At 41.8% G+C, this 26,008-nt stretch overlaps 1 protein-coding gene across 4 annotated transcripts; it reads right to left on the bottom strand.

The window, feature by feature from the left end:
• Nucleotides 1-348: 348 nt before the first annotated feature.
• Nucleotides 349-24,923, bottom strand: LOC148016427 (cyclic nucleotide-gated ion channel 2-like). 4 transcript variants are annotated; one of them, XM_087664780.1, is made up of 10 exons: nucleotides 24,348-24,921; nucleotides 24,135-24,268; nucleotides 23,562-24,004; nucleotides 22,877-23,495; nucleotides 22,546-22,761; nucleotides 3,523-3,836; nucleotides 3,323-3,434; nucleotides 2,999-3,235; nucleotides 2,821-2,907; nucleotides 354-1,430 (listed from the first exon to the last, which is right to left on the bottom strand). In XM_087664780.1, the coding sequence occupies exons 4-10, from the start codon at nucleotides 23,408-23,410 to the stop codon at nucleotides 903-905; spliced, it is 2,028 nt and encodes a 675-aa protein (XP_087520906.1). In that variant the 5' UTR covers nucleotides 23,411-23,495; nucleotides 23,562-24,004; nucleotides 24,135-24,268; nucleotides 24,348-24,921; the 3' UTR covers nucleotides 354-902. The 4 variants fall into 4 exon arrangements, with proteins under 4 accessions (XP_087520907.1, XP_087520906.1, XP_087520904.1 ...); XM_087664778.1 differs by having other exon boundaries at nucleotides 23,562-24,268; XM_087664779.1 differs by having other exon boundaries at nucleotides 23,562-24,268; nucleotides 24,407-24,921.
• Between the last annotated feature and the right edge of the window lie 1,085 nt (nucleotides 24,924-26,008).

Raw genomic sequence — 26,008 nt, 5'->3', positions numbered from 1 at the left:
CTTCTCCTCCTAGTTTCCATCTTTTCTTCTCTTTCACTAACGAGAGTAAGGTAGAGAGCATCAGACAATGTGGATGGGAGAGGCATCCACAACTCGGTTTCCATCTTTTCTTCTTCTCTTTCACTCACAAGAGTGAGGAAGAACAAATTAAGAATGAGTAATAACAAGAGAGGCTACCATTCTTCATGCACCTTGAATCAAGCCAACATGGAGGCTTTGCCTTCAGAATTAGGACTGCAATGAAGAGGTACTACTGAACATTTCTCCTATTTCATTGTTTTGTTTTCTTTTATGTTTGCATTATGGGCAAATGAGTGAAGTCAGTAAGAGAGAGTAAAACTAGGAGATGACTTAAGAAAGAGACAGAGAGTGGGAGATAGTCATCTGTATGACAGGCACAAGAGAGTGATCTGGTTGAATCAATAAGAGTGTCCTGTCAATGTCCCAATGTTGAGCTCATAGAGTACCAACACAATTGCTACAGTGGTCCTCAACATCCAATCATGCTACTGTGTAAAATTATTCACAACACTAGAAAGATTTAGAGCACCCCCATCCATGTGCATGCCCCGTGCACGTGTGTATATCCTTCAAAATCCAATCTTTTCTTAAAATCGCCCAGTCATGTATTACTGGTGGTGTAAACATCTGGAACCAGACATACCACCTGACAGAACAAGGCCACCATCCAAACTACAAGAACTTTGTACCTCGCATGTCTTTCCTTTGCAAACTAATTATTGGGGATACCTGACATACATGGCACAGAAAGTGGATACAGCATTTGACGACCTTGATTGAAGGCAAGAAATTACATGGGCAATACCTCGAGCATTGAAAGGCTGAACAAAAAAGCTGGCCTCACTTTTTGTGGGCACCCAGCACACTAAAAAAGAATCGACCTACTCCAGATGATCGTGAGGCTTGGGTGAAGTAAACATGGCTGCATAGAATCGAAGTCGATCACGTGCTGAATCAGAACGACTTAGAGGTGAGATCCGTGAAACAGCAGTAAGGAACTCAGCAGGTTCATCAGAAAAAAACTTGGTCTTCCTGGTTTTGTAGCGCCTCCATGCCAGCTGAATGGTCACAACTGCCCATGTTCTCCATCCCGAGGAATAATACCTCGCTGTCCGTTTCATCTTCTCATTGACAAATTTGTATCTGAAGTGCTCTGTGACATACTTCAGGTCTTGCGCATCAAGTCCAAATGCCTCGGTTGAATCAGTAGAGGTGATTGTAGCAATGGATGGAGGAAGCCGGTCAACAAATGGCCTTTTTAGGCACCATGTTAGCAGTTCATCACCACAAAAGTTTCCAGGACCAAGATAGCAGATGCTTGCCTTCCCATTGTTCAGTTCATGGCCACTGTGCAGGTGCCCTCTAACAATAAAAAGCATCCTTTGAACAGGATCACCTTGTCTAATCACCTGCAATCACAGAATGAAAAGTTGGCAAAAAGCTCAATCAACTAAAAGCAGAGAAGCTTTGAAATTAACTTAGCAGTGTTAGCAGCTGATCAACTTAATGTAAATCCAGTAAATGGGTTTGCAGTTTCTCTACGAAAGCATTTGATGCTCCAACCTCAAATTGATGAAATGCACACACCAAGTTGTAGTGTCATACAATCCTAAGTTTATTAAAATCAAAGCCAATTGACATGATGGCAAGAAACTAAAGAGGTTGAAAAGGTTTTGACAACCAATCAATTGCATGCAGACACCCACCCAGAGTGGCTTAAAACCTACATCGATGACATCAGAGAGACTGATTGGCTATAGCCCGAAAATTGTTGTGACCTTAAGTGACCAGACAAAACAGATGGATTGCTCAAGATAAGGTTCCTCCAAGAGCATGGATTACATGCTGTGCTTGACACATATAAAGACACCATGCACTGGCCCCAAGGTAAATGCAGGCTCCTCCATCTGCCAAGAACAGGATGTACCACCACCTACACCTTTACTCATTATTGTGTTACCTTTACAGGTGCAACAGATGAGGCAGCAAGAACCTATGTCTCATGTAACTCGTCTGAAAAGAGCAATACTTTGATCCTACTTCCCGAAAAGTTTGAGTGCATAACAGGGGTCCAGATTCCTAAAAGCTTGTCACTCATATTAGATTTTGTCTGTACATATCAACAGGTGTCCAGTCTCTAACCCATGCCCAAAATTCTCAATTCCCAATAAATACATAAATGCACAAGCTTGTGCAGGAAAATTCATAGCTACAGCTGTTGATGCCCATTGTGCACATTTGGAGCTTAAGGAAACTTTACACAGTGTTACCACAAGCTAGAGGGGTACACAGACACACAGGAATGTTTCAATTAAAAGACCATCTCCTAGGCTTAATGATCAAGAAGTGGAATGATAAATGAAAGAATATTTGAAAAACGGGTTCATTAAACCAAATAAATCACCATGGGCTTCACCAAGTCTATTGGCAAAAAGGGATGGCTCTATGCGACTTTGTGTTGATTATAGAGCACAAGATAATGGTGAATAATAAAAATCTCATATACTCAGGATTGAGGACCTTTTTGATCAATTATAAGGGGTAAAGTGCTTTACTAAAATTAATTTAAGCTCAAGCTGTGATTAAGATAGAATTAAGGCCAAGATGTTCCACAAATGGCATTTAGGACCACGCCAGAATAGTCGATTGCAAAGTTAAGTCTACCTGTAAAAACATCATATGTACGAGGGAGAGCATTTCATTAATTGCTGGTAAATGAAGTGTTTTATAGGGAAGTGATTTGAAAATCATCTCAATCTGACACAGCCGAATGTGATAACTAGCATCAGATGAAATTACCGTTTCACCCTTGATGAAAAGATGTGGCTTTAGTCTATCACATATGTTCTCAAGAACAAGACTATCCAAATGCTCAAATAAGGGAACCTGAAATTTAAAGGTCCACAACAAAGCACATAAGAAAGTGATCATTGTATACCTCTACTAATTAACATGGGAAAATAAATGAATCAAATACCTGACAAACAAGTTTGAGACACAGATGTTTCTTTATATCACGTCTCAGACCTTCTGGTAGGCCACTCACCATACCCATCTCATCTATGCCCCTGGTTGAAGCCCAAAGATGTCGTTCATACCTTCGCACACGATGCCTCAACTGTGCCGGAAGCTGTCTTCGCCGCATCCACCACTCCAGATCTCTGATACGTAGTTTCATGGCCTCTTTTCTAGCTGTTAAGGAATGTAGAAGCACCTTTCTCAAGGTACATAAAGACACTAGTTACCATCTCAAAATATCCACAAAGACTCAGAAGTTGAAAAGCAGCAACAGTTCAATTACCTGGATATTACCAATAAGTAATGTGAAAAGTAGCAGCCCACATGTTATCACTATAATACTGAAACCCACTTCCAGGACATGATCACTTGGTGTTAATGCATTGCCAAATGAGCTACAAAAGCATTATAACACACTTAGCTCAAATGGTCTACAATAACATCATTGTTGGTTTATCAACTTCCCCAAGAATGTTCAAATACCTGAAAGTCATCAGGCCCCAGAAAATTGGATAGAGGACTTTTGTCGCCCAGACATTACCGGTCACTAAAGGAATGGCCCACTGATAGATGCCATAATTTGTTATCTGGGCACTTTGACCTGTAAAGCAAAGGGAAAGATCTGTTTCATTAAAACCCCTTGCTTGACTTGATTCAACAGCAACGTGACCCTTGTACACAATAGGTGGGGAGCAGCCCAAAAGTCCGACGTTGCATCCTGCCATTTCTTCGCATTGTGATGCAAGACAAGCTGTCAATCTCTGACTTGCTAAGAGATACCAGCAACCACCAGCTACCTGATATTATTGCAATAAGCTCTCTCAACTACTTAACAATAATAATGTTCAGCAGCATAGAAATCAGGCATCCATTGCAGTATATGAAGCTATGTCTGCATTTATTTTCCACAGGTGGCTCACTTGCTTTAATTACACAGGAATACTTTACATACACATAGACAAGTTTGAGCATGCAGTGTTAAAATATAGGTCGTATTTGAATTTTTGCAAGGGAGAATGAGAAATAGAGAGGAGTAGGGGGATATCTTGTGTTGATCAAAATCGCAAAATCCATCTTACATATTAAGTGTGTAAAACAACAATCAGCTATGTAGCAGAGAGAAACAAGAGAGTGCACAGTAGACAGTAGACAGTTTGAACAAGAGTGTGTACATACTGAACTAAAAAGATAGATGAAAATCCAACTAAAGTTTAGGTCTCAGGTTTGGCCTAACCACACTTTCACCAACTACTAGAGTTAGCTTTATTTACCACAAAGCCTGGTGTCATTACTTTAATGTCCTAAGACACTAGGTGTACACACCCTACAATAACACTTAATAAGTGTCCACACCACACAATTTTTTTGCAAGTAGAATGTGGCTGATCATACTACTCAAAAAAACTGATTACAACGGATTGCTCATGCTCAACAGACTAGTTGGAGCTGATGCAAAGTCACAAATACATCATGTATACAAGCCTCTCAAGGTGGTTTGGGGGGGATGGGGGCAAGAAGCCATGGGGGGGTATCGCCAATTGGGGCTGCCTGCCTGCATCACGAAAAACAGGTCTTGGCTGCCCCACGTGCGCATGAATTGACAACGGAGCTCCTGACCAGCCTTGGACTCGCCCTGCACCTGATCCCATGGGCCGTAGAGGGAGTGGGTGATGGAGGTCCAGAGCTCTGCTAAGGTCACCTGTATTGAAAGTCTCTCTTCGCCGAAAGCCTCCTGACACCGCGCCTTCTAGATATGCCATCCAAGAAGACTCCCTATGATCTCCCACACCTCCGAGCGGTCTGCTGTGGGCTCCAGTACCTGGCAAATGGATAGAGCCTCCAAACTGACCACTGCGCACGACCCTGCCTTGATAATGAATATCATGTCCTACATCCCAGCCTCATACAGAAGGTGACGGCCCTGGCTGATGGCTTGCCAACAGAAAACTCCCCATGAGATACATCCAAGGCTGGGTGCTATATGGCGAAGGATCCGGCATGCTCCTCTCCACACGAGCTGCGCCTCCTCACATGACCAAAGGCAGTGCTTTGGGGTTTCTAGAGGCTGCTTTGTGCAGCGCTTACAACCTCCCTCCTCCTGCATCTGGACAAGCCAACCCACACAATTTACATTGGGCAATGATTACTCTGCGGAGCATTATGCTTATATAACGAAGGTTATGGAGGTTAAAGAACTTGCCACTTATGCTGAAGCAGTGATGGATAAGAATTGGTGTACAGCCATGGATGAGGAAATGGCTGCCTTGGCTGAAAATAGCACTTGGGATCTTGTTTCTCTGCCAGATGGGAAAAAGACCATTGGCTGCAAATGGGTTTATAAGATTAAATGCAAGTCGGATGGCAGTGTGGAGAGGTACAAAGCAAGGCTGGTTGCCAAGGGATATGCTCAGCAGTATAGTCTAGAATACGAAGAAACTTTCAGCCTTGTTGCCAAGATGGCAACCATACGAACTGTGATTGCATTGGCTGTTGCAAAGGGCTGGAAATTGTAGCAAATGGATGTTAAGAATGCTTTCCTCAATGGTGACTTGGAAGAGGATGTTTACCTGGATCAACCTGAAGGGTATGCACACCCTAAGTTTCCACACTATGTCTGCAAGCTAAAGAAAGCTTTGTATGGGATGAAGCAGGCTCCTAGAGTATGGCATGCAAGGATCAACAACTACTTGCAGAGTTTAGGTTTCATGGTTGGCAGGGCTAATCATAGTTTGTTCACGAAAAAGACAGATAGAGGATTGGTAGTGTTGGTTATTTATGTGGATGATCTGATAATCAAAGGTGATGATGACTTTGGAATATAGAATGTCATGAGTATGCTGAAATCTGAATTTGATATGAAGGATTTAGGTGAGCTGAAATTCTTCTTGGGTATTGAGGTGATAAAGGCAGATAATGGTTTATGGCTGATGCAAAAACACTATGCCATGGAAATGCTGAAAAAATATGGCATGGCTGAATGTAAACCACTGATATACCTCTGGATCAGAATGTTAAGTTAGACATAAACATTGGAGCTGAAATTGATGATGTCACTATGTACAGGCAAATGGTTGGAAGCTTGATCTACTTGACCATCACAAGACCTGATTTAAATTATGTTGTTGGGCTCATAAGTTAGTTCATGCAGAAGCCCAGAAAGCTGCACTTGGATGCTATTAGACGGATTATGCAGTGTGTAAAGTCTACTGTAGATCATGGGTTGTTCTATGAGAAGGATAAGGCCTTGAAACTCATTGGTTACACTGATGCAGATTGGGCAGGATGCTCATATGATCGCAGGTCTACGAGTGGTTATGCATTCAACTTTGGAAGTGGGATGATCAGCTGGAGTAGCAAGAAGCAACGGACTGTTGCACTGTCTAGTACTGAGGCAGAGTATAGAGGTGTTGCTTTGGCAGCTTGTGAAATTGCATGGTTGCTTAAGCTGATGGATGATTTGGATATGCAGGTGGATGCTCCAGTGACTTTATTTTGTGACAATCTTAGTAGTGTATTTCTGGCAACAAACCCAGTTTACCATGCCAGAACGAAGCATATTGAGGTACACTACCATTTCATCCATGAGATGGTTCTTGCAGGCAGAGTGGATATTATGCATGTGAAGACGGATGAGCAAGTAGCAGATATCTTTACCAAGTCTTTAGGTAAAGATAAGTTCAGTCAATTCCGACAGCTACTTGGTGTACACATGTTATCTTGGGCTTGAGGGGGAATGTTAAGACTTCAAGCTCTATCTATCTGTCTATGTGTGTGACCAACAGTCTAATTGTATGCCCAGTTGTACACAGCAAGTGTGGGACATTTAATAAGTCGGTGTTCATCACTAACTTAACCACAGTTAGCACATAGGCTAGATAACCTAGTTGTAACTATTCAGCTCAACTAGTTACGAGTGAGAATAATGAATGAGATGGGTTGAGCTGACTCCTCACTCTCTATTGCTCCAATCCTACTCTGTCATCTAACACAGTCTACATGGAAACATTATTTGTTATGGGCTGATTTTACAGTGCAAATAGACCATTAGACTTTGAGGTACTTTCTAACACAAAAGAAAAACATATGAGATAGGAAAATTTTATCTCTATGTTTCATTTTCAGATTGTACATATTGATGGCAAAAAGAATGTTGTGGCTGATGGAATGTCTCGTAAGCCACAAATTTCAATCATCAGCATGGTTTATCACACTGAGTTGAATGCCATATAAGAGCAATATACTATTGATTCAGACTTTGCTGACGTTTATGATCAACTGTGCAATGGCCAAAGGCATAAGCACTTTGTGCTAAGAGATGGATTTCTGATGATGCATGGACAACTATGTGTCACGGAGTAGTTGAAACCTAGAGTCACAATTGTAAGTCATGCTTCTCCATATGCAAGACATAGAGGTATTGATACCACAGTCAAGACAATGGAGCATTTCTTTTATTTGCCAGCTTTAAGACGTGATGTAGAGAAGTTTGTGAGGACATGCATCATATGTCAAAAGGTAAAGCATGATAGACAAAAGATACCAGGCTTGTTGCAATCGTTGCCTATTCCAAATAGGCCTTGGCAGAGCATTGCAATGGATTTATTTTTTAGCTTCCTAGGACACCTACAAGTAATGATGAGATATGGACTATCATTTACAAGTTTAGCAAACATGTCCATTTCATTCTATTAAGGAAGAAAATAAATACTGATCATATGGTACGATTTTTTTTGTAGCATATATTTAAGTATCATGGTATGTCAAAGTTGATCGTTATTGATCGAGTTCCTTGGATGACCAATTTATTCTGGAAGGGGGTTGTCTAAGAATATGGGTACCATACTAAAATTCTCATCATCCTTCCATCCACAAACAGATGGTCAATCTGAGGAAGTCAACTCTACAGTATTGGATCTTTTGAGGTGTTATGTTTCAAACCACAAAACCTAGTGGAAGTACAATTTGCCATTAGTTAAGTTTGCATATAACAATACAATACATAGTTCCACTAACAAAGCTCCATTTGAGGTAGTTAAGGGTGGCAAAAAGATACCATCAGTCTTGCAAAGACTAAGGATAAGATCTTTGAGGCTAATCATTATGTGGAAAACTTGAATGCAACCTATGCAAAAATAAAATATGCACTTCAGAGATCACAGGAAAAGCAAAATAAGATTGTTGATTGCCATAGACGTGCTTTGTAGTTCGCAGAGGGCGATTATGTATTGTTGCATTTTGAAAAGGCAAGGCTGAAAAAGATGAAAGGCAGAGAGAGGTTATATCTGAAGTTGAGTATGAGATACTATGGGCCCTTCCAAGTGTTGGAGAAGATCAACGATGTGGCATATTGGCTGAAATTACCTCCACGTTGGCGGATACACAATGCCTTTCATGTCAATTTGTTATTTTTTTAGGCCTTTTCATGGTGATGTGCTAGAGAATGTCTGCTAAAATTCAGCCTGAGATCGAAGAGTTGGATGAGATCTTGATATCCAAGCAGACCTTAGCACATAAGGAAAGAAAGATCAAAGGTAAAATGCACTTGCATCTCTCAATTTAGACGATGGTTCAACTCCAATTGTTGGCATCTTTCCAACCTATTTGTAGGTACTACTCTTGAAGCAAGGGTTTTGCCATATGATTCTTTGATATGATCAACACTAAGGAACATCATGAAGACATTTCATCTTGTCTATGCATGATGTTATGGTTTAAGATTTGCTTCTTCTCCTCAACATGCTTTCCAAATTCCATAGTCTGTCATGCAACTTCACCATTGTCTATTGTACATTAAACCTTTTAAAAAAGCTAATGTCACTATCACATATATCAAGCTCTGTCTTTATGCTCAGATTTGTTGAGTGCTTGAATGTCTTGTTTTTCTAGGAGATATTTGGTGAAGTTTCGGAATAATTCACCAATGGATGCAAAATAGATGAAAGAGAATAACTTGGCAAACCATCCTCAGTTGTTGCAGCTTTATCTACATGCCTTTTAGTTAGAGCCAACTTTAATTCGAGCTCACTCAGGTTTAGCAAAGCAAGGATCTGAAGTATTACTAGATGGTCAAGGGAGACATAGCACTTCCACTCCTCCAATTGTGGACAACTCTCATATGTAGTGGATCTCAGACGTATTCAGCATGCATCCAAGGTACTATACTGATAGTATGTTTGTCATGGCGTCACTACTCAACGAACTAGTTACTGTGAGATGTATGCAGTGACTATAGTTGTTACTATGGCTTTGAGACTATACTTTTGCATCAGTTTGGAATCAATTCATGATCAATTGGCCATAAGCTTTTGCCTCAGTTTTGAGATCAGATTCTGATCAGTTGCAGGTCATTTTTTAATTAGTTTGAGAATCATTTATGGTTACTTTTGGGATCAGACTTGCATCAATTGCTAATCAATTTTTGCAATTATTTTGTGATCAAATTGGGAGTCACATTTACATGAGTTTGTGATCAGTTCTTAGATCAGCAAATGATCAGATTATGCTCAGATTAATTAAATAATACAAATCTAAGGGTCAACGACCACTCCGGGTTGCATATGGCCTAGCCAATTTAATTAGGGATGGGCACATTTAATTTTGGGTAGGATCAAAAGGGCTGAAATTAATTTCAAAATTTATTTAATTTTAAAAATTAATTAAATGGCTGGATAATGTTGAAAAATGAGTTTAGAAGGCTGCCACTAGGCAAAAATGACCATCCAAACTGAAATAATGTTTTAAGGAGTTGGAGAGATGGATTTAGTGCATTCATTCTGCAAGAGAGAAAGGAGATGTTGTTGGTCTAATCTACAGTCATTTGAGGACCATTTGAGATAGCAAAGTGCAAGAGAAGACCAAATTGGAGCAAGTGACAGCAATTGAGGCCTTCTGAGCTACTATGGTGACAGCATTAAATGTTATTTGGTACAGGCAACAATCAAATTCTAGGCTTTCCTGCGTAAAAATAAAAAAATTCTCTCTTCTGGCATTCTCTCTCCTTCTCTAGCTTGTGCTCGGTTGTTCTCAATATCTCTCAACCATTGCTACATTCTTTCAACCTCCATTAAGTGCACCACATGTTGCCTCTCATGTAGGATTACATGTGTTTTCATTCACCACACCGGGAAGCTCTTCAAACTTAGGCATAGCCGTTAGGACCTCATCTCTTCCTCAGCTAGGTGGTGTTCCATCTTTTCCTTACACACTTTCGAGATCATTGTAGCCTGGATATTCCCCCCAGTCTCTCCTGCGTGTGGATCAGTTGGTGATGCAGTTTGTCTCCATGGCATCACCTAGCGGATCCTCTGGTCATTATGCTATGTCCCAACCGACATTTGGATAGGGCTTACATGTCCCAGCGCCTCCATCTCCACCGGCACCTTATGGAAACATTCATGTTCCAATGCCTCCGTATCAATCGACACTCGTCGGACACTCACAGCCTATGTCTGCCTACCCACCTCTTCCCCCTCCTCCTCCTTATCAGACACCACCACCACCATCTTATCCTCCACATTCATCTTACCCCACATTCCGACATGAAGGGGGGAGAGTGCGCAATGGAGTGCGAGATCAAGGTGCGAGCTGCAGAGCTGAGAGTTAGAGAGAGTGAACACAGAGATAGGTGTACCTCATCGTGATGATACACGGGTGTGTTCACACCCATATGACTATATACATGAAGACGAAGGGGCTTTACACCCCAACAACCTCCCACTTAAAGAGCTTACCAACTCCCACTAAACAAATGCAATGCTCATGCTGAGCCTTCGCAAGACACTTAGTGAGAACATCTACAGGATTATCTTGGGTTTTGACCTTAGTTAGTGAGACAAGACCATCATCCAAGACCTATCGAATAAAGTGATACCGAACATCTATGTGTTTGGTACATGCATGGAACATGGCATTCTTAGCCAGACATACTACACTCTGGCTATCACAACCAAGCACTGGAGTACATGAAAAAAGACCAAAATCCTTAACCAAACGGCCAAGCCAAATAGCTTTCTTAGAAGCTTCTGTGGCTGAAATATATTCAGCTTCTGTAGTACTCAGTGCCACAATTTTCTGCAATCTTGAACACCAAGAGATAGCCTGTGACATTAATGTGACATTAAAGTGATATTTAATGTGACATTAAGGTCACAAACATTGAAAGTGACATTAAAGTGACATTTAATGTGACATTAAGGTAAATCAAGGGAAACATGCACGAGGACGACCGTTCGGACTCTTTGGCGCCCGAACGGGGTTTAGGGGAGCCTAGAGTCAAGAGAGTCCAAGAATAGTAGGACTCACCAAGGTTTGGCGGCTGGCAATCGGATCACGATGGTCTGGCCAGCAATATACTAGGCAAGGCTGGGAGGTGAAGGAATCACTCGTGCTCATTCGTCCGGGCTGCTTTCTCTGGCTTTTATGGTCTTCTTCAGAGTCATCTGACATTGGTATCAAAGCCAACGGGTCTAGTCTTGTGGATCTGTGAAGTTCTTTGACGAGAAGGCAAAGTCGACGGGTCCCGCTATTCGTTTCAGTCGACGGGTCCCGCTATTCGTTTCAGCCGACGGGTCACGTTAAGCTATTCGCTTCCGGCGCCTAGTGACATGTCATATTAAATTTAATGTGACGATTAACTGCAATTCGTCACTTATCTTATGGCGGGGGAGCTATTTTCGATATGGAACGCCGTATGCTGGATTGCGCGCCAAATCCTGGCTCACGCCTGTCTTTAAACGCACCAACGGACCACACGCTTTTTTCCCCTTTCCACAGGCTGGCCCTTCAGTTACGTGAAACTGAAGTTAGTTTTCTGGTTCCTTTGTGACCAGCCGACAGCACACCATCTTTATCTGTCCGGTATTCTCCCAGCTGAGCAGAGAACAAGTTCAGGAAAGGTGCACTGATGGCCTGCGTGATCATTTAGAAGGGGACTGAATATTAGTCGTTTCTGCAAAAAAGCCCCATTTCCTGCGTGACCGACTTTGTTCGAAAGATAAAATTTGTTCCTTACTCTTCGGGTTTATTTGTAAACCAGCAACAGCAGCCTCCCATTAAAACCAAGGAAGTACTTTACTTTGTCTGCAAATTTCTTATCTTTGCTTTCCAATTCCAGTGTATTAATGGCAGAAAAAAGAAAAGAGAGAGTAATGGAAGGTTCTAGTTCTGGGGACCACCCTATGGTAGATCCCCATGAATCGGAAATGCAAGAGGAACAGTGGGAAGAATTTTTTGCTACACGAGAACAATTTGATGATCTTACTGCTTGTGTACAGGCTCAGGGGGTTCAAATTGAATTTTTAACTCAAACACTCATTGAAATAAAATCTCAATTAACTTTATTGTTAGAAAGAGATAAAAATAAGATAGAAACCTCGGATGTCCCATCTTCATCGAAAGATTTAGATGTGACCATGCGAGATCCTAAGGAACCCCACCACAAATTGAGGGATAATCCAGTTCTAAAGGATATGAAACCCCCTCAGTTTCACGGGGAGGAAAAAGATAGAAATAAAGATACAATCTTTAATTTCCTCCAAAAATGGGAAGATTTACATAAACTTAAAAATACCCCACCACAGCTCCAAGCATTGGAGGCTAGTTTAACTTTGGGGCCCAAAGCATATAAGTGGTGGCGAACTTTAAAGGAGGCAAATAAAATACCTGAAACTTGGGCTCAATTTGAATCCGTCTTTTTGAAAGAATTCCTTCCTGAAAATGAAATGGAAAGAAATTGGGAAGATTGGGATTATGTCAGACAAAAGGGAAGACCCCTGCTGACATATTTAGAGGAATATCGTGAGATAATCCTCAAATTGGAAGGAATAGATGAATTTCAAAAGACAAGAGGATTCATTAGGGGACTAGATAAAGCCTGTAAAAAGGAAGTAAAAAGGAGTTCACCTAAAACGCTGGAAGAGGCAATTAAATTTGCATTAATTAATGAAGATAGTATGCGTCCAGGTACACTCACTAGTCTCACTGATACGGAGCCCAAGTCTAAGGAATTGGAAACCTCAAAATTTGTGGGCAAATTTAAAAGGAAAATGCCATTTTTTAAGGGTAAAAAACAACCTTTTGAAAAGAAACCATATGTGAGGCCAAAGTTAAGTCCTGATGACTTTGATAAGGCCAAAAAAGAAAAGTTGTGTTTCAATTGCCTATCCCCTAACCATGCTGCTTGGAATTGCCCTCACTTATAGCGTGCCATTTTAAGGCATTATAGTTGGCCGAGCTAACGGGGCATGCTGACTTGACGTCATCTTCCGTGTAGTGCAGACCTTAGAATTAAAGGGGTATGAAAAGTACAAATCTTTAGAGATCTTGCACATGGATGTACAACACAAGTGTTGTATGTCAACTTCTATGTGGCAACCTACTTTTGTGCCACATGATTTACTTAGAGCACATGGATTGATAGCTAGAAAGAGAGTTAGAGTCATGATTGATGACTCTGCTACACATAATTCTATTAATTATGCACTTGTTAAAAAGTTGAAACTTCCCCAACAAAAGAGTGGGCATCAATATGTTGTTCATATGATGCAAGGCCAAGACAATAAAATATGGGATACAATGGTATCCAATTTGGAAATTGAGATTCAAGGATATAAAGATAAACTTGATTTCCAAATTATGAACATGGAAAGAGCTGATATTGCTCTAGGGAGGGAGTGGCTATGGGGATTGGAACCATCCTTAAAACGTAGTTACCATCATAATACACTGGAATTTGAAAGGGATGGTAAGACTTTTATCATTCAAGGTGAACATGAAGTATCTGATAATCCTTTGATGTGTTCTACTAAAGTTCAGAAGCTGATAAAGAAGGAAGTTTGTGAGGTATATATGTTATGGTCTCTTCCTATACAAAACACTTTTACTCTTTGTAATATAAAGTAACAATTTTCTTATGTTTGTGAGTTGAATGTTAATAATGAATTAAGTAGTTTGTTAGATGATTTTAAAGATGTGTTTCCTTCTGATTTACCAAGTGGCCTTCCACCAGATAGGGGTGATATAGATCGCCCAATTGACACAAATAAGGATACACACCCTATTTCTAAACCACCGTATAGGTTAAGTGAAACACAGCATCAAGAAGTTGAAAGACAAATTAAGGATTACCTTGATAAAGGGTTTATACAACCCAGTAATTCACCTTGGGCTTCACCAATTTTATTGGTAAAGAAAAAAGATGAATCTATGCGACTTTGTGTTGACTATAGAGCACTTAATAAAATAACGGTAAAGAATAAATTTCCTATGCCTAGAATGGAAGATCTTTTTGATCAATTGCAAGGGGCAAAATTCTTCACAAAGATAGATTTAAGATCAGGTTATCACCAAGTAAGAATTAAGGCACAAGATGTTCCCAAGACAGCATTTCGTACTAGATACGGGCATTATGATTTTTTGGTGATGCCTTTTGGCCTCACTAATGCACCAACTACCTTTATGAAGCTGATGAATAGTATTTACGGCCCTATCTAGGACATTTTGTAGTAGTCTTCTTGGATGATATCTTGATCTTTAGTAAATCAAGAGAACATTTGGAACACTTACGATTAGTATTCCAACTGTTAAGAACACATTCCCTTTATGCGAAGAAAACTAAATGTGAATTCTTTGCACAAGAGGTCAAATATTTGGGGCATATTATCTCGAAAGAGGGAATCAACATGGATCAGAAAAAGTAAGGGCAATTATTGAATGGCCATCTCCAAGGAACCTAGAAGAGCTGCAAATCTTCTTAGGTTTATCTGGATTTTATCGTAGATTCATTCGAGATTATGCCAAAATAGCTGTTCCAATAACTAACCAACTTAAAGGGAATGGAAAAAGTTTTAATTGGGGAACAGACCAAAATGAAAGTTTTCAAAAACTTAAGGTAGCTATTGCTACAGCTCCAATATTATTAATAGTGGATCCCAATAAACCATTTGTGGTTGAAGCTGATGCCAGTGATAAGGCGATAAGCACGGTCTTATTACAAGAAGGTCAACCAATTGCTTTTGAAAGCAAGAAATTAGATCGTGCAAAACAGAATTATTCTGTTAATGAGAGGGAGCTATATGCAATAGTACATGCAATGAAGAAATGGAGGCACTATCTGTACGGTGCCAAACTTTTGATTTTATCGGATCATGAAAGCATTAAGTGGCTTAATGATCAACCGGATTTACACGGGCGTAAAGCCAGATGGGCCGAACTCCTTCAAGAGTTCGACTATGAGATAAGATATAGAAAAGGAAAGTATAATATAGTAGCTGATGCACTCAGCAGAATGCCCATCATTAATGAATTGAGTTTTACTCAATTCACTTCCAACTTGCTTGAATCTTTAAAAGGGAAATGCCAGGTTGATCCGGCATATTCCAACATATGGGAAGCAAAAAAAAATGGGGATCAAATGAAAATGCTTCTACTGAGAAAGGAATATCTGAGGATATTCAACAAGGAAATGGAGCATCAGGGATTGCTCAAACTGAATTCAAGTGGAAAAAAATTTAACCATTGATAATGGTTATTTACTCTACAAGGGTAGGGTATGTGTCCCGAAAGATACAGAAATAAGGCGCCAGATACTCTTTGAGTGTCATCATACCCCTAGCGCAGGACATCCAGGAGTTAATAAGACTTATAGTCTTATTAAAAGGCAGTTCTATTGGCCTGGAATGAATAAGGACGTCCTTGACTATGTGGTCAAATGTAATAAATGCCAAGTTAATAAAGCTGAAAGATTGAAAATGGGAGGACTTCTCCATCCACTAGAGATTCCTTCGGGAAAATGGGAGAGTATCTCCATGGACTTTATTGTTGCTCTACCCAGAACACATAGGGGGCACGACTCTGTGTGGGTGACTGTGGATAGGTTAACCAAAATGGCTAGGTTCATTCCAACTTCAGGTGATGTTAAAACACCAGAATTGGCTAGATTGTTCGTAGAGAACATATACCGATTGTATGGCCTTCCGGCAAATATAGTTTCTGATCGGGATAAAAAGTTTGATAGCCAATTTTGGCGTGCAATATTTAGGAAATTGGATACTAAACTTAGCATGAGTATGGCAGATCATCCACAAACAGATGGGCAAACTGAAAGGGTTAACCAAATTCTTGAAGATATGCTTAGGGTATATGTAAGTAAAAGGCAAACTAATTGGGAAGAGTATCTACCGATAGCAGAGTTTGCATATAATAGTGCCAAGCACTCTTCCACTGGATATAGTCCATTTATGTTAATGTATGGGTTTCAGCCCAGAGCTCCTTTTGCAGTAGGACTGCATAAGGAAAAGGTTTAGGCAGCTAAAGACTTTTTGGAGGATATGAATAGTATTTTAAAATTTGCTCAAGAAAATATTAAAAAGGCTCAAAATCGAGCTAGAGCATATGCAGATCCTCACCGAAGAGACATCTCCTTTGAAGAAGGAGAATTGGTCTATCTTAAGGTGCCTGAACAAACTAAAACTATGAAAAAGGGACAATGTCCAAAGCTTTCACCGAGGTATTGTGGTCCTTTCATAATACTTAAAAAGGTGGGAGAATTGGCTTACAAGCTCCAACTACCTGCTGGTAGTAAAATACATCCAGTTTTTCATGTAAGTAAATTAAGGAAGAAGTTGGGTGATTTTGATAATCTAATCTTAAATGATGATATTGAGGAGCTATTAAATGACCAATCTAATCCACACGAACCAGAAAGAATATTAAATGTTCGTAATAGACAAACAAGGAATACTATTTATCAAGAATGTTTGGTTAAGTGGAAAGATTGTTCAGAAGAAAGCTCAACATGGGAGCGAGTGAGTACTTTAAAGAAAAGGTTTCCCAATTTACAGTTAGACCTTCCAAGTATCGTTTTCAAGGACGAAACCGATTCTTAAGGGGAAGGAAATGTGACATTAATGTGACATTAAAGTGATATTTAATGTGACATTAAGGTCACAAATATTGAAAGTGACATTAAGGTAAATCAAGGGGAACATGCACGAGGACGACCGTTCGGGGGGCGCCCGAACGGGGTTTAGGGGAGCCTAGAGTCAAGAGAGTCCAAGAATAGTAGGACTCACCAAGGTTTGACGGCTGGCAATTGGATCATGATGGTCTAGCTAGCAATATACTAGGCAAGGCTGGGAGGTGAAGGAATCACTCGTGCTCATTCGTCCGGGCTGCTTTCTCTGGCTTTTATGGTCTTCTTCAGAGTCTTCTGACATAGCCCCACCAGACAAAGTAAAAACATACCCATTCGTAGATTTCCTAGTGTCAAGATCTCCTGCCATGTTCGAATCACAAAATCCCTACAACTCTAGTGTACCCTTTCCATAGTATATACACTTTTCTTGTGTACCTTTCAAGTATCTGAAGATACATTTCACTGCTTCCCAATGTAGCTTACCAGGGTTTAGACATGAATCTACTAACAACTCCCACTGCATGAGCAATGTCAGGGCGAGTTGCAACCATGGCATACATAAAAGATCCACAAGTTGATGCATAAGGTATACCCTTCATGGCACTAGCAATTGCATCATCCTTAGGGCAATCAGATTTGCTAAGCTTTGTATGTGGCAGTAAAGGCACACCAAGAGGCTTAGCATCAGCCATATTAAACATGTCAAGGACTTTGCTAATGTACTTGTCCTGTGAGAGAAACAACAAACGCTGCCCTCTGTCTCTTTTAATGCGCATGCCCAAAATGTGTTCAACTGCCTCTAAATCTTTCATGGAGAAGGTGTTAGCAGAGTATTTGTCAGCTCATGTGTGAGTCTGAGCTTGATCTGGGCTGGACATTTTTATTAGGTATTTTAGGTATTTTTCTGGTGTGGCATTTTATGCCAGTGGGACATTTTATGCACCAGTCGGCCAGCATTAATGCTGTCCGACCAGCATTGTTGCTCCCCACTTTTTCAGCCTATTTATACTCAGTGGCTCCTCCTCAGTCAGTCACTTCATTTCACCATCTGCAGACTCTGTAGAGAGAGGAGCCAGTGCCAGTGCCCACGCAGCCAGTGACTCACTGTTGTAAGCGACTGTCTCGTGTTCAGATATATGGATTCCATTTCCCATGCATACATCTGAGTTCTCATCTGTATCGTTTTCTTTTCTTTTCTCTTTTTGTCTTGTGTTTCAGCAGTTTATTTCAGCACATGTTTATGCTTCCACCGCTGCTCCATTTCTGACATGGTATCAGTTTTCAGGATTTGTGTTTCTGCTGTGTTTTCTTGCTGATTTCAGGACTGTTTTGTACCCCTGCTGATCAGACGACTGCTGTCGCAGCCAGGCGACCTGTTTTGGGGCTGTTTTCAGCCTGCGTTTTTTGCAGTTTTGCCATCGCCTGCTGCCTTCGCACCCTCTGCTGCCTACGCACCCTCTGCTGCCTGCGTTTTTCATCTGCAGCTGCTGGCGACAGTTTTCTACCTGTTTTCTCCAGTTTACAGCCTGCGTTTTGCTGATTCAGCATCTCTCGTGGCTGGGTGGCTGTTCCTTCAGGCCGTTTTTGCTGTTTATGGCAGTTTTTGACTGATTTTTTGTCTTTCTGCAGCAGATTTTGTCTTCTATTGATCAGATTTTGGGTTCTATTGCATGTGAACTCTCATTTTCTGTAGTCTGTGCTTGTGTTTTGGCTGTGTTTCCTCTCTCAATTCCATCTCTTCTCTACTTCTCTTCTTATCCTCTCCATATGGCTCCTCCGTGCACTTCCACTGATGATAAGCATGAGGCATCCTTGAGATTACAGGGGCGGCTTCCGGCACATTATGGAGGTGAGGCTTATGTAGCTTCAGAGAGGGGTGACGGGAAGAAGAAGTCGAAGGCCCAGTGTTACCACTGTGGCAAGAAGGGACATTTGCGGAAGGCCTGCAAGAAGTTAGCGGCTTCCAGGAAGAAGGAGCAGAAGACGAAGCGGGATGCTGACTCTACCGATGAGTCCTCTCCTTCCTCAGACTCCGACTCCGATCCTCCGACCAAGGTGAAGTCCAAGGCGCGAAAGGGATCCTCTTCTTTGGATCGCGGGAAGGGCTTGGTGGCCCCTTCCTCGGCTGCTTTCTAGTGGTGGTGATGAGGTCATCCCTCACGACTCTCTTGTGCCAGAGAGGGAGTGTGAGCGGGTGTTCAGATGGGGCAGCCGCGCCTCATCTATACTTTTATACAGGTGCACAGGTTCCAGAGAGGGACGTCCCTGACGCATCGACTTCAGTCTGGCGGAATCAAATCCTGGAGCTGGGATTGACATCCAGATTCATGCTGAGCTGGTTATTTGACAGAGAGCGGGAGGCTTTCGTCTGGAGCTCACATGAGGGGACACTTTGGCGGTCTGGCCAAAGGCGGGGAATCCATGGTCACCTATGTTCAGGGGCATTTTTGACAGGATGGTCTTGTATGCTACTGCAAGATATTGGTGATGGACACAGAGACATGCTATGATCTTCTCTATTTTCAAGTGTTTGGTACGATCGACATCGACATCAGGTTCTCTCCGAGGCACCTTGGTGGTGGCTTGATCACCCACTGCTTGGGTATCCATGGTTCTACTTGGTGGTTCTCTGTTTTATAGTTTATGATCCCTTTTCATTGTACTATTGTATTGTATCAGATCACTCATGATCTGAGAGAGGGTGTTAGCAGAGTATTTGTCAGCTCATGTGTGAGTCTGAGCTTGATCTGGGCTGGACATTTTTATTAGGTATTTTAGGTATTTTTCTGGTGTGGCATTTTATGCCAGTGGGACATTTTATGCACCAGTCGGCCAGCATTAATGCTGTCCGACCAGCATTGTTGCTCCCCACTTTTTCAGCCTATTTATACTCAGTGGCTCCTCCTCAGTCAGTCACTTCATTTCACCATCTGCAGACTCTGTAGAGAGAGGAGCCAGTGCCAGTGCCCACGCAGCCAGTGACTCACTGTTGTAAGCGACTGTCTCGTGTTCAGATATATGGATTCCATTTCCCGTGCATACATCTGAGTTCTCATCTGTATCGTTTTCTTTTCTTTTCTCTTTTTGTCTTGTGTTTCAGCAGTTTATTTCAGCACATGTTTATGCTTCCACCGCTGCTCCATTTCTGACAGAAGGCTGAACTCAGCTGCCTTTTAAGAGCATTCAAAGTACTCTTATGTTATCCTGCAATCAGCATATCATCCACATATAAAACCAACACAATAAGGCTTCCATCATCAGCCTTTTTAGTGTATAAGCAATGATCTGCATGACTACGTTTAAATCCATGGATAAACATAAAGGTATCAAATTTTTTGTACCATTGTCTAGGGGCTTGTTTCAGCCCATATAAGCTGTGTTTCAGCTTACAAACCAAATGCTCTTTTTCTGGAATAGCAAATCCTTCTGGCTGCTTGCTTCATGTATAGCTCTTCATCCAAGTCACCATGAAGAAAAGCAGTCTTTACATCCATCTAATCCAACTCTAAATCCAAGAATGCAGTGAGAGAAAACAAAATACGGAGCATAGTCACTTTCACCACTGGTGAAAAGACCTCCTGGAAGTCTATGCCTTCCTTCTGTATGTAGCCCTTAGCAACCAGCCGTGCCTTGTACTTAGGCTTGCCATCAATACATTTCACTTTGTAAACCCATTTATTAGGAATAGCTTTCCTATCCTTGAGCAAAGGTACAAGCTCCCATGTGTTATTTGCATATAGAGACTTCATCTCTTCCTACATAGCAAGCTCCCACTTTCTCTTGTTTTCACATGACTGTGCCTCTTTAAATGTCAGAGGCTCACCCTTATCAATCAACAAAATGCAATCCAAAGATGGCCGAAACCTTTGTGGCTGTCTTCTGACATGTGTAGACCTTGCCCAATGATCTATATTATCAGGCAGTGGGCCTACATCTTGAGGGATGTGCACACCATTACCAGGTGGCTGATTTCCAGCATTTTCTTGCTGCTGTGTTCTGTTTTCAGCATGTTCTTCTTCATGTCCTACTTCATCATGTGCATCTATTTACTGTCCATGATCTTCTAGCTGTAGCACAATAGGTTACTGCTCATTTTCAGCATCAAAAGGGACAGAAAATTCAGCTAATGGCTGCTAAATGACTAGCTATTCATGCTGAAATTTGACCTTCTTTTTGTCAAGATCACCATGTGTAGCATTTTTCAGCAACTTTGTCTCATTAAATACTATGTCTTGGCTGCGTACTATCTTCTTGCCCTGAGGAAGCCAAACTCTATAGCCCATCTCTCCCTCATCTCCATATCCCATGAAGATGCCCTTGATGGATTTCATGTCTAGTTTGGTCCTCTCTTCTACAGGTACATGCACAAAGGCATCACAACCAAAGACACAGAGAGGTCATATGAAGCAGGTTTGCCAGACCAAACCTCTTCAGGAATGCCATTTTCCAATGCATGTTTGGGAGAGTGATTGCATAAATGAACTGCAGTTTGATTAAATCTTTCAGCCACGCCATTTGATGCAGGATTATAAGGGGCTGTCAACTCCCTCTTAATACCATGCATCTCACAAAACTTGTTAAATTTATTTGAGACATACTCACCCCCATTATTTGTTCTTATGGCTTTCAACTTAAGCCCTTTCCGTGTGGTAACAAAAGCACGAATCTTTTTAAAAGCATCCAACACTTCCTTTTTGCTCTTAAGTACATACACCCATGACTTTCTATTGAAATCATCAATGAAAGTAACAAAGTACCGTGCACCCCCATACGACAAAGAATAAGGGTACCCTTCATTTTTGTACCAACATACCCCTCTTGTATTCTTCTCTTTCTCTCTCAACCCTCTTGCACTCCATAGCCTCTACCTCGCATCCCACCATTGATTCCCTCTCAAAGTTTAGCCTATTGAATATCTAAATTTTGTTGAATCTATCCAAGCTCCTCCAAAGCCTAAGTACACAAGAAGAAGCATGCATGATCTAGGCATGCTGGTGAGGCTCATAGGCAGTAACTCTTCTCCATGTCTTTCAATGGAGAGTCTCCACAAATGGAAAACACACAAAGTACTCCACTCCAGGCCTGCTTAAATGCATTTTTCATGCATGGTAACATGAGCATGGCAAAAATTGAATGTCTACATATATGATATCCAAGAATCTGATAGCTAGTTGTTTTGATTGCCTTCAAAGAACTTGGCATTTCAGCAGACCCATAGAAGGTACTGTTCCATTTCAACTAAGGCTATCTTAGATGCACAAACTCTAAGAACCCTCCAAAGAGAAGCTCTTTGTTCCACTGGTAGCTTGTTTTCATGAATTTTCACACTTTGATTCCACCACCTTGTTGACTTATGCAAATTGTGAATCTAGTAGACTGCAGCTGTAGTAAACTAGACCCTAGATAAATCTAGCTGATCTCTCTTTATAGTGTCTAGCCATAGAGCCTACTATCTCAAGACTGCATTATTCAAGTCAACAAACATAGACCTTTTAACAATGCTGAAGTAGATGCACTTGTATGTTGTGGTAAAAGTAGGTATACTTGTACATCGGTGGTAAAAGTAATGAAGTCAAGAAGGCCGAGGAATTTACATGAGAACCAATTAAGTATGCTGTCAAGTTTGTCACAAATCCCCACCAAAGTGTGCCAAACACATAGCCTGACACATGTCGTAGCCGCCGTGCAAGTGCAACTACATGGCATACTTTTGGAATGTACTGAAACAGAAATGTTATCAGAAAAACTGTCATTACTGATGTAGCATTTGAGCTCCTGATCATGTTTGGAACAACCGCCCAAAACACAACCTGCAATAAATGTATGCATGCAAGTTCAAATCTCAAGTGACCACACAGTTCATAATAAACTGATTAGTTACTCGCAAACTAAAGCCTTGGAAAGGTAAAGAGCTGAATACATCACCTGAGGAACAGGAAGAATAACGAAAAGGTCGAACCAGAAGCCTCCACCTGCACGGAGGTAATGAAAGAAAACTTTGCGCGCATCCCATTCCAGACTTCCGCGACCAAGTACAAGTGACTCCTTTGATATATATGCCAGCTTAAATTGCGACCACATGTGCAATAAATGCACTGAATCACTTGCAGTGCGTAGAATCGTCACCACTATGGCAAACATGCCATCCAGATATATACAAGACTGTTCGCTATGAACTGCTAGAACATAGAAAAACAATGGGTCTACTGCCAATGAGACGGAACGAGCCAAAAGAAACCATTGATTTATTCTTTGTACGAACTTTCTCCTGGGGTCTTGTATTGAGCCACATATCCATTGCCTGCGCCTTCTAAGGCTAGGTCTGATTGAAATTTGGCTCTGAACAGGGTAGAGCGAGGAACCTGCATTAACTTCCCAAAGAAGGGGGTGATCTTGCTCACAACTAACGGAATGAAAGTGTGGAACTTCCTTCCTTGTGCAAGCATAGCAGGGATCCATGATCTCTGATTTGGTTGATATCTCTAATAAATCTCCATTGGAGAGATGGCCTCCAGTGTTCCTTCGAATAAACCTCTTCAGAGTCCTGCACAGATGATCCATTACTCGCTGTATAAGACATAAAACAAAGGTGTATAGGCTGATGGAATACCTTGGCACATAGTTGAAAATGTACGCATGCTGCACTCATATGACTGGTCCAAGGAATGTACTTTGATGTGAGACCTCAAGACAGTCTCATACTCCTGTGCTTTCATGAGGAAAGTGCTGACAGGCACACCCACAGCGCTAAGCTATGGAGTATGACCTCTGGGAAATAAAGGGAACCTCCAGGCTCAGAAGAAGGTATGTTTTCTTTCGCCTCGCCCACTACATGCAGCACATATTTCTGTGAAAATTTGAGGAGATTTGCGTGTGATTATTTAAACTGCGTCGTCTTATGAAGAAGTGACTCAGCAATCCTTCAGATCTCAAAAGCACAGCTCAGATACACTCATAAGACGATTCAGCAATCCTCCAGCATGTTTGATGCCGATCTCTCTGTCTAACTAACTCGAGCGCGCAACAAATGATGTTCGGCCTCTTCGGTGTTTGCTGTTGTTCCATCATAATCATACCTCAAAATTATTCAATCATCAATGATTAAAGCCTCACAATGCACGCCATAATCGCCATTTCCCCTTTTCCTCCTAGAAATTCATGGTCATAAGGATAATAGACGCACTGATTCAATATTTTTCTACTGAATTAGGCCAATTGTGGCGTGATGCAAGCCGCAGCAATTGGCAGGGTAAAGGCTCAACGAACTAGTGGCCTCAAGGATCAAGGCCTTTGCATGAAGGCACTCCTTTGCTGCGCCTGTAAAGATGGATAAGGGTTAAGAAACAGAGCAAAGCCGCGAGTAGAAAGCATTTCACTGGAAGACTGAGTCACAAACCCTATGTGGCAGGGTTCCCACCGACGGCAGTTCCGTGGTGGCAGGAGGGGGGGGGGGACCTGATCATTCGATTGACGCTATCATCCAAAACAGACACGCCTCCACCAATTATCCAGCAGGCACGAAGGGCTCTGAGAGGCTCCGAAAGATGCTATTATAGCCGGCGAGCGTTTAGGGTACGCCAAGAAACAGATAGCGCCTGCGCTTGCTTACGTGCAACGAGAGAAAGTCAAGAAGTCAAGCGGCTGAATGGAGATTCTTCGGGGGTTGGGTGGCGAAGATGACGACAAACGGATTGTATAAGGGCGATGATGGCAGACCAGAGAGAGACGTACCCAGAGAGACACATAGAAAGACACAGACAGAGAGAGATGGCGGCCCCGCGGGGCGGGGGGGGGGCGTCGCGGGGAGGGATTGTCCTGAGGGAGGGATCTCATCGTTTTCCGCAGCCCAACCGAAATCCCAGCGGGACCACGGTGACGTGGACGGACCAGACTGTGCCAAGCTTCCCGATTCGCTCCACGTGGCAGCCGCCGAGCCGCACGTCATGCGACGCTGGCACAATGCCTGTGAATGCGAGCGTCAACCACAAAAGCCTGCAGCCTGCAGCCTGCTTTTCATGATGCTGCGAGGTTTTTGGTTCTCTTGGTCCGGATCCCAGACTAGTGGCCCACGAAAAACAGCCACACGTGCAGATCATCCCACTTACAGCCTAGAATCTCCGAAAAGAGAAAAACTGAAAACCTTAGGTGCACATAGGCCCGGTCAACGTCCCCCGCCCCCAAAGGCAAACAATCAAATAAACCAAAAAAAAGTATCACCTTATCTTTTTTAACGATAACCCTACACTTAGAATTTCGATTAGGCTTGTTTCACACCGCACAATGTTAATACTCTGAAACCGATGTATGCTTTAAAAAGGTGACGGTCGCCTAGTGGTTAAGCCAATTGGGTTTCAAAGAAGTGAGTTTTTTTGTTGACTATATACAATATTGGGAGTTCAAACACCACTTAATGCATTGGTTTTTTTAATTGACGATACTCCCTGTCTCGTATGCCTTGGGCATGGATGATTCACTTGGGTGGGGCCTGTTGCCCATCCACAGGGGGGTTTGGCTTGGTGTGTAACCAGCCTTAGATTCCGTGGGGGAGAGCCACCCTTTTCATTCTAAAACCATTAATTGAAGTCTCTTGGGGTCCCTATAAATTTCCTCCAACAATAATGTTCCAAGGTTGGTTGCTTTGAGAATCTTATGCGGGCCCATATATTGTAGCTTAAGCTTGTTAAGGTATTTCCCTAATTTGGAATTATAGACTACCATGTGGTCAACTTTTTCAAATTTTCTTTTTAATGTGCTTGTTTACCCATGCTTGGCTTCTTTGTTGGACTATCCCTGACATGTAATAAGAAATTATATGGTCTAAAGCAACTGATCCAACCTCTCCTATATTGGTGCACAGATCGAATGATGTATGCTCACGTAGTGAGCGTCGGAAGCTCCCCAAGAACAAAAGAACTCTACTTTTTGCATAAAACTCAAGGTAGAAAGCATGCACGACATGAACAAGAGACCAATTGGGTGCAATCTCCCCCCATGCCTTGTGTGAGCACTCCACAAAGCATGTATTTTATGTATTAATCATCTTCAAGCTCAAATAAT

This window comes from Lygodium microphyllum, chromosome 23 (genome assembly GCF_053477565.2).
Source record: "Lygodium microphyllum isolate KBCC chromosome 23, Lygodium_microphyllum_v1.1.10, whole genome shotgun sequence".
NCBI lineage: Eukaryota > Viridiplantae > Streptophyta > Polypodiopsida > Schizaeales > Lygodiaceae > Lygodium > Lygodium microphyllum.
The sequence above is the reverse complement of the archived record's forward strand: the minus strand, read 5'-3'. Positions and strand labels throughout refer to the sequence as shown.

Bases quoted from the DNA above. Each gene is read 5' to 3' on its own strand.
- LOC148016427 (XM_087664778.1), bottom strand. From the start codon at position 23,410: ATGGATCCCTGCTATGCTTGCACAAGGAAGGAAGTTCCACACTTTCAT. The intron at 22,762-22,876 runs GTGATGTATTCA...CATTTATTGCAG, and splicing joins TTATTCTTCCTGTTCCTCAG to GTTGTGTTTTGGGCGGTTGT. The intron at 3,837-22,545 runs GTAAATTCCTCG...CAATAATATCAG, and splicing joins CATACTTAATTGGTTCTCAT to GTAGCTGGTGGTTGCTGGTA.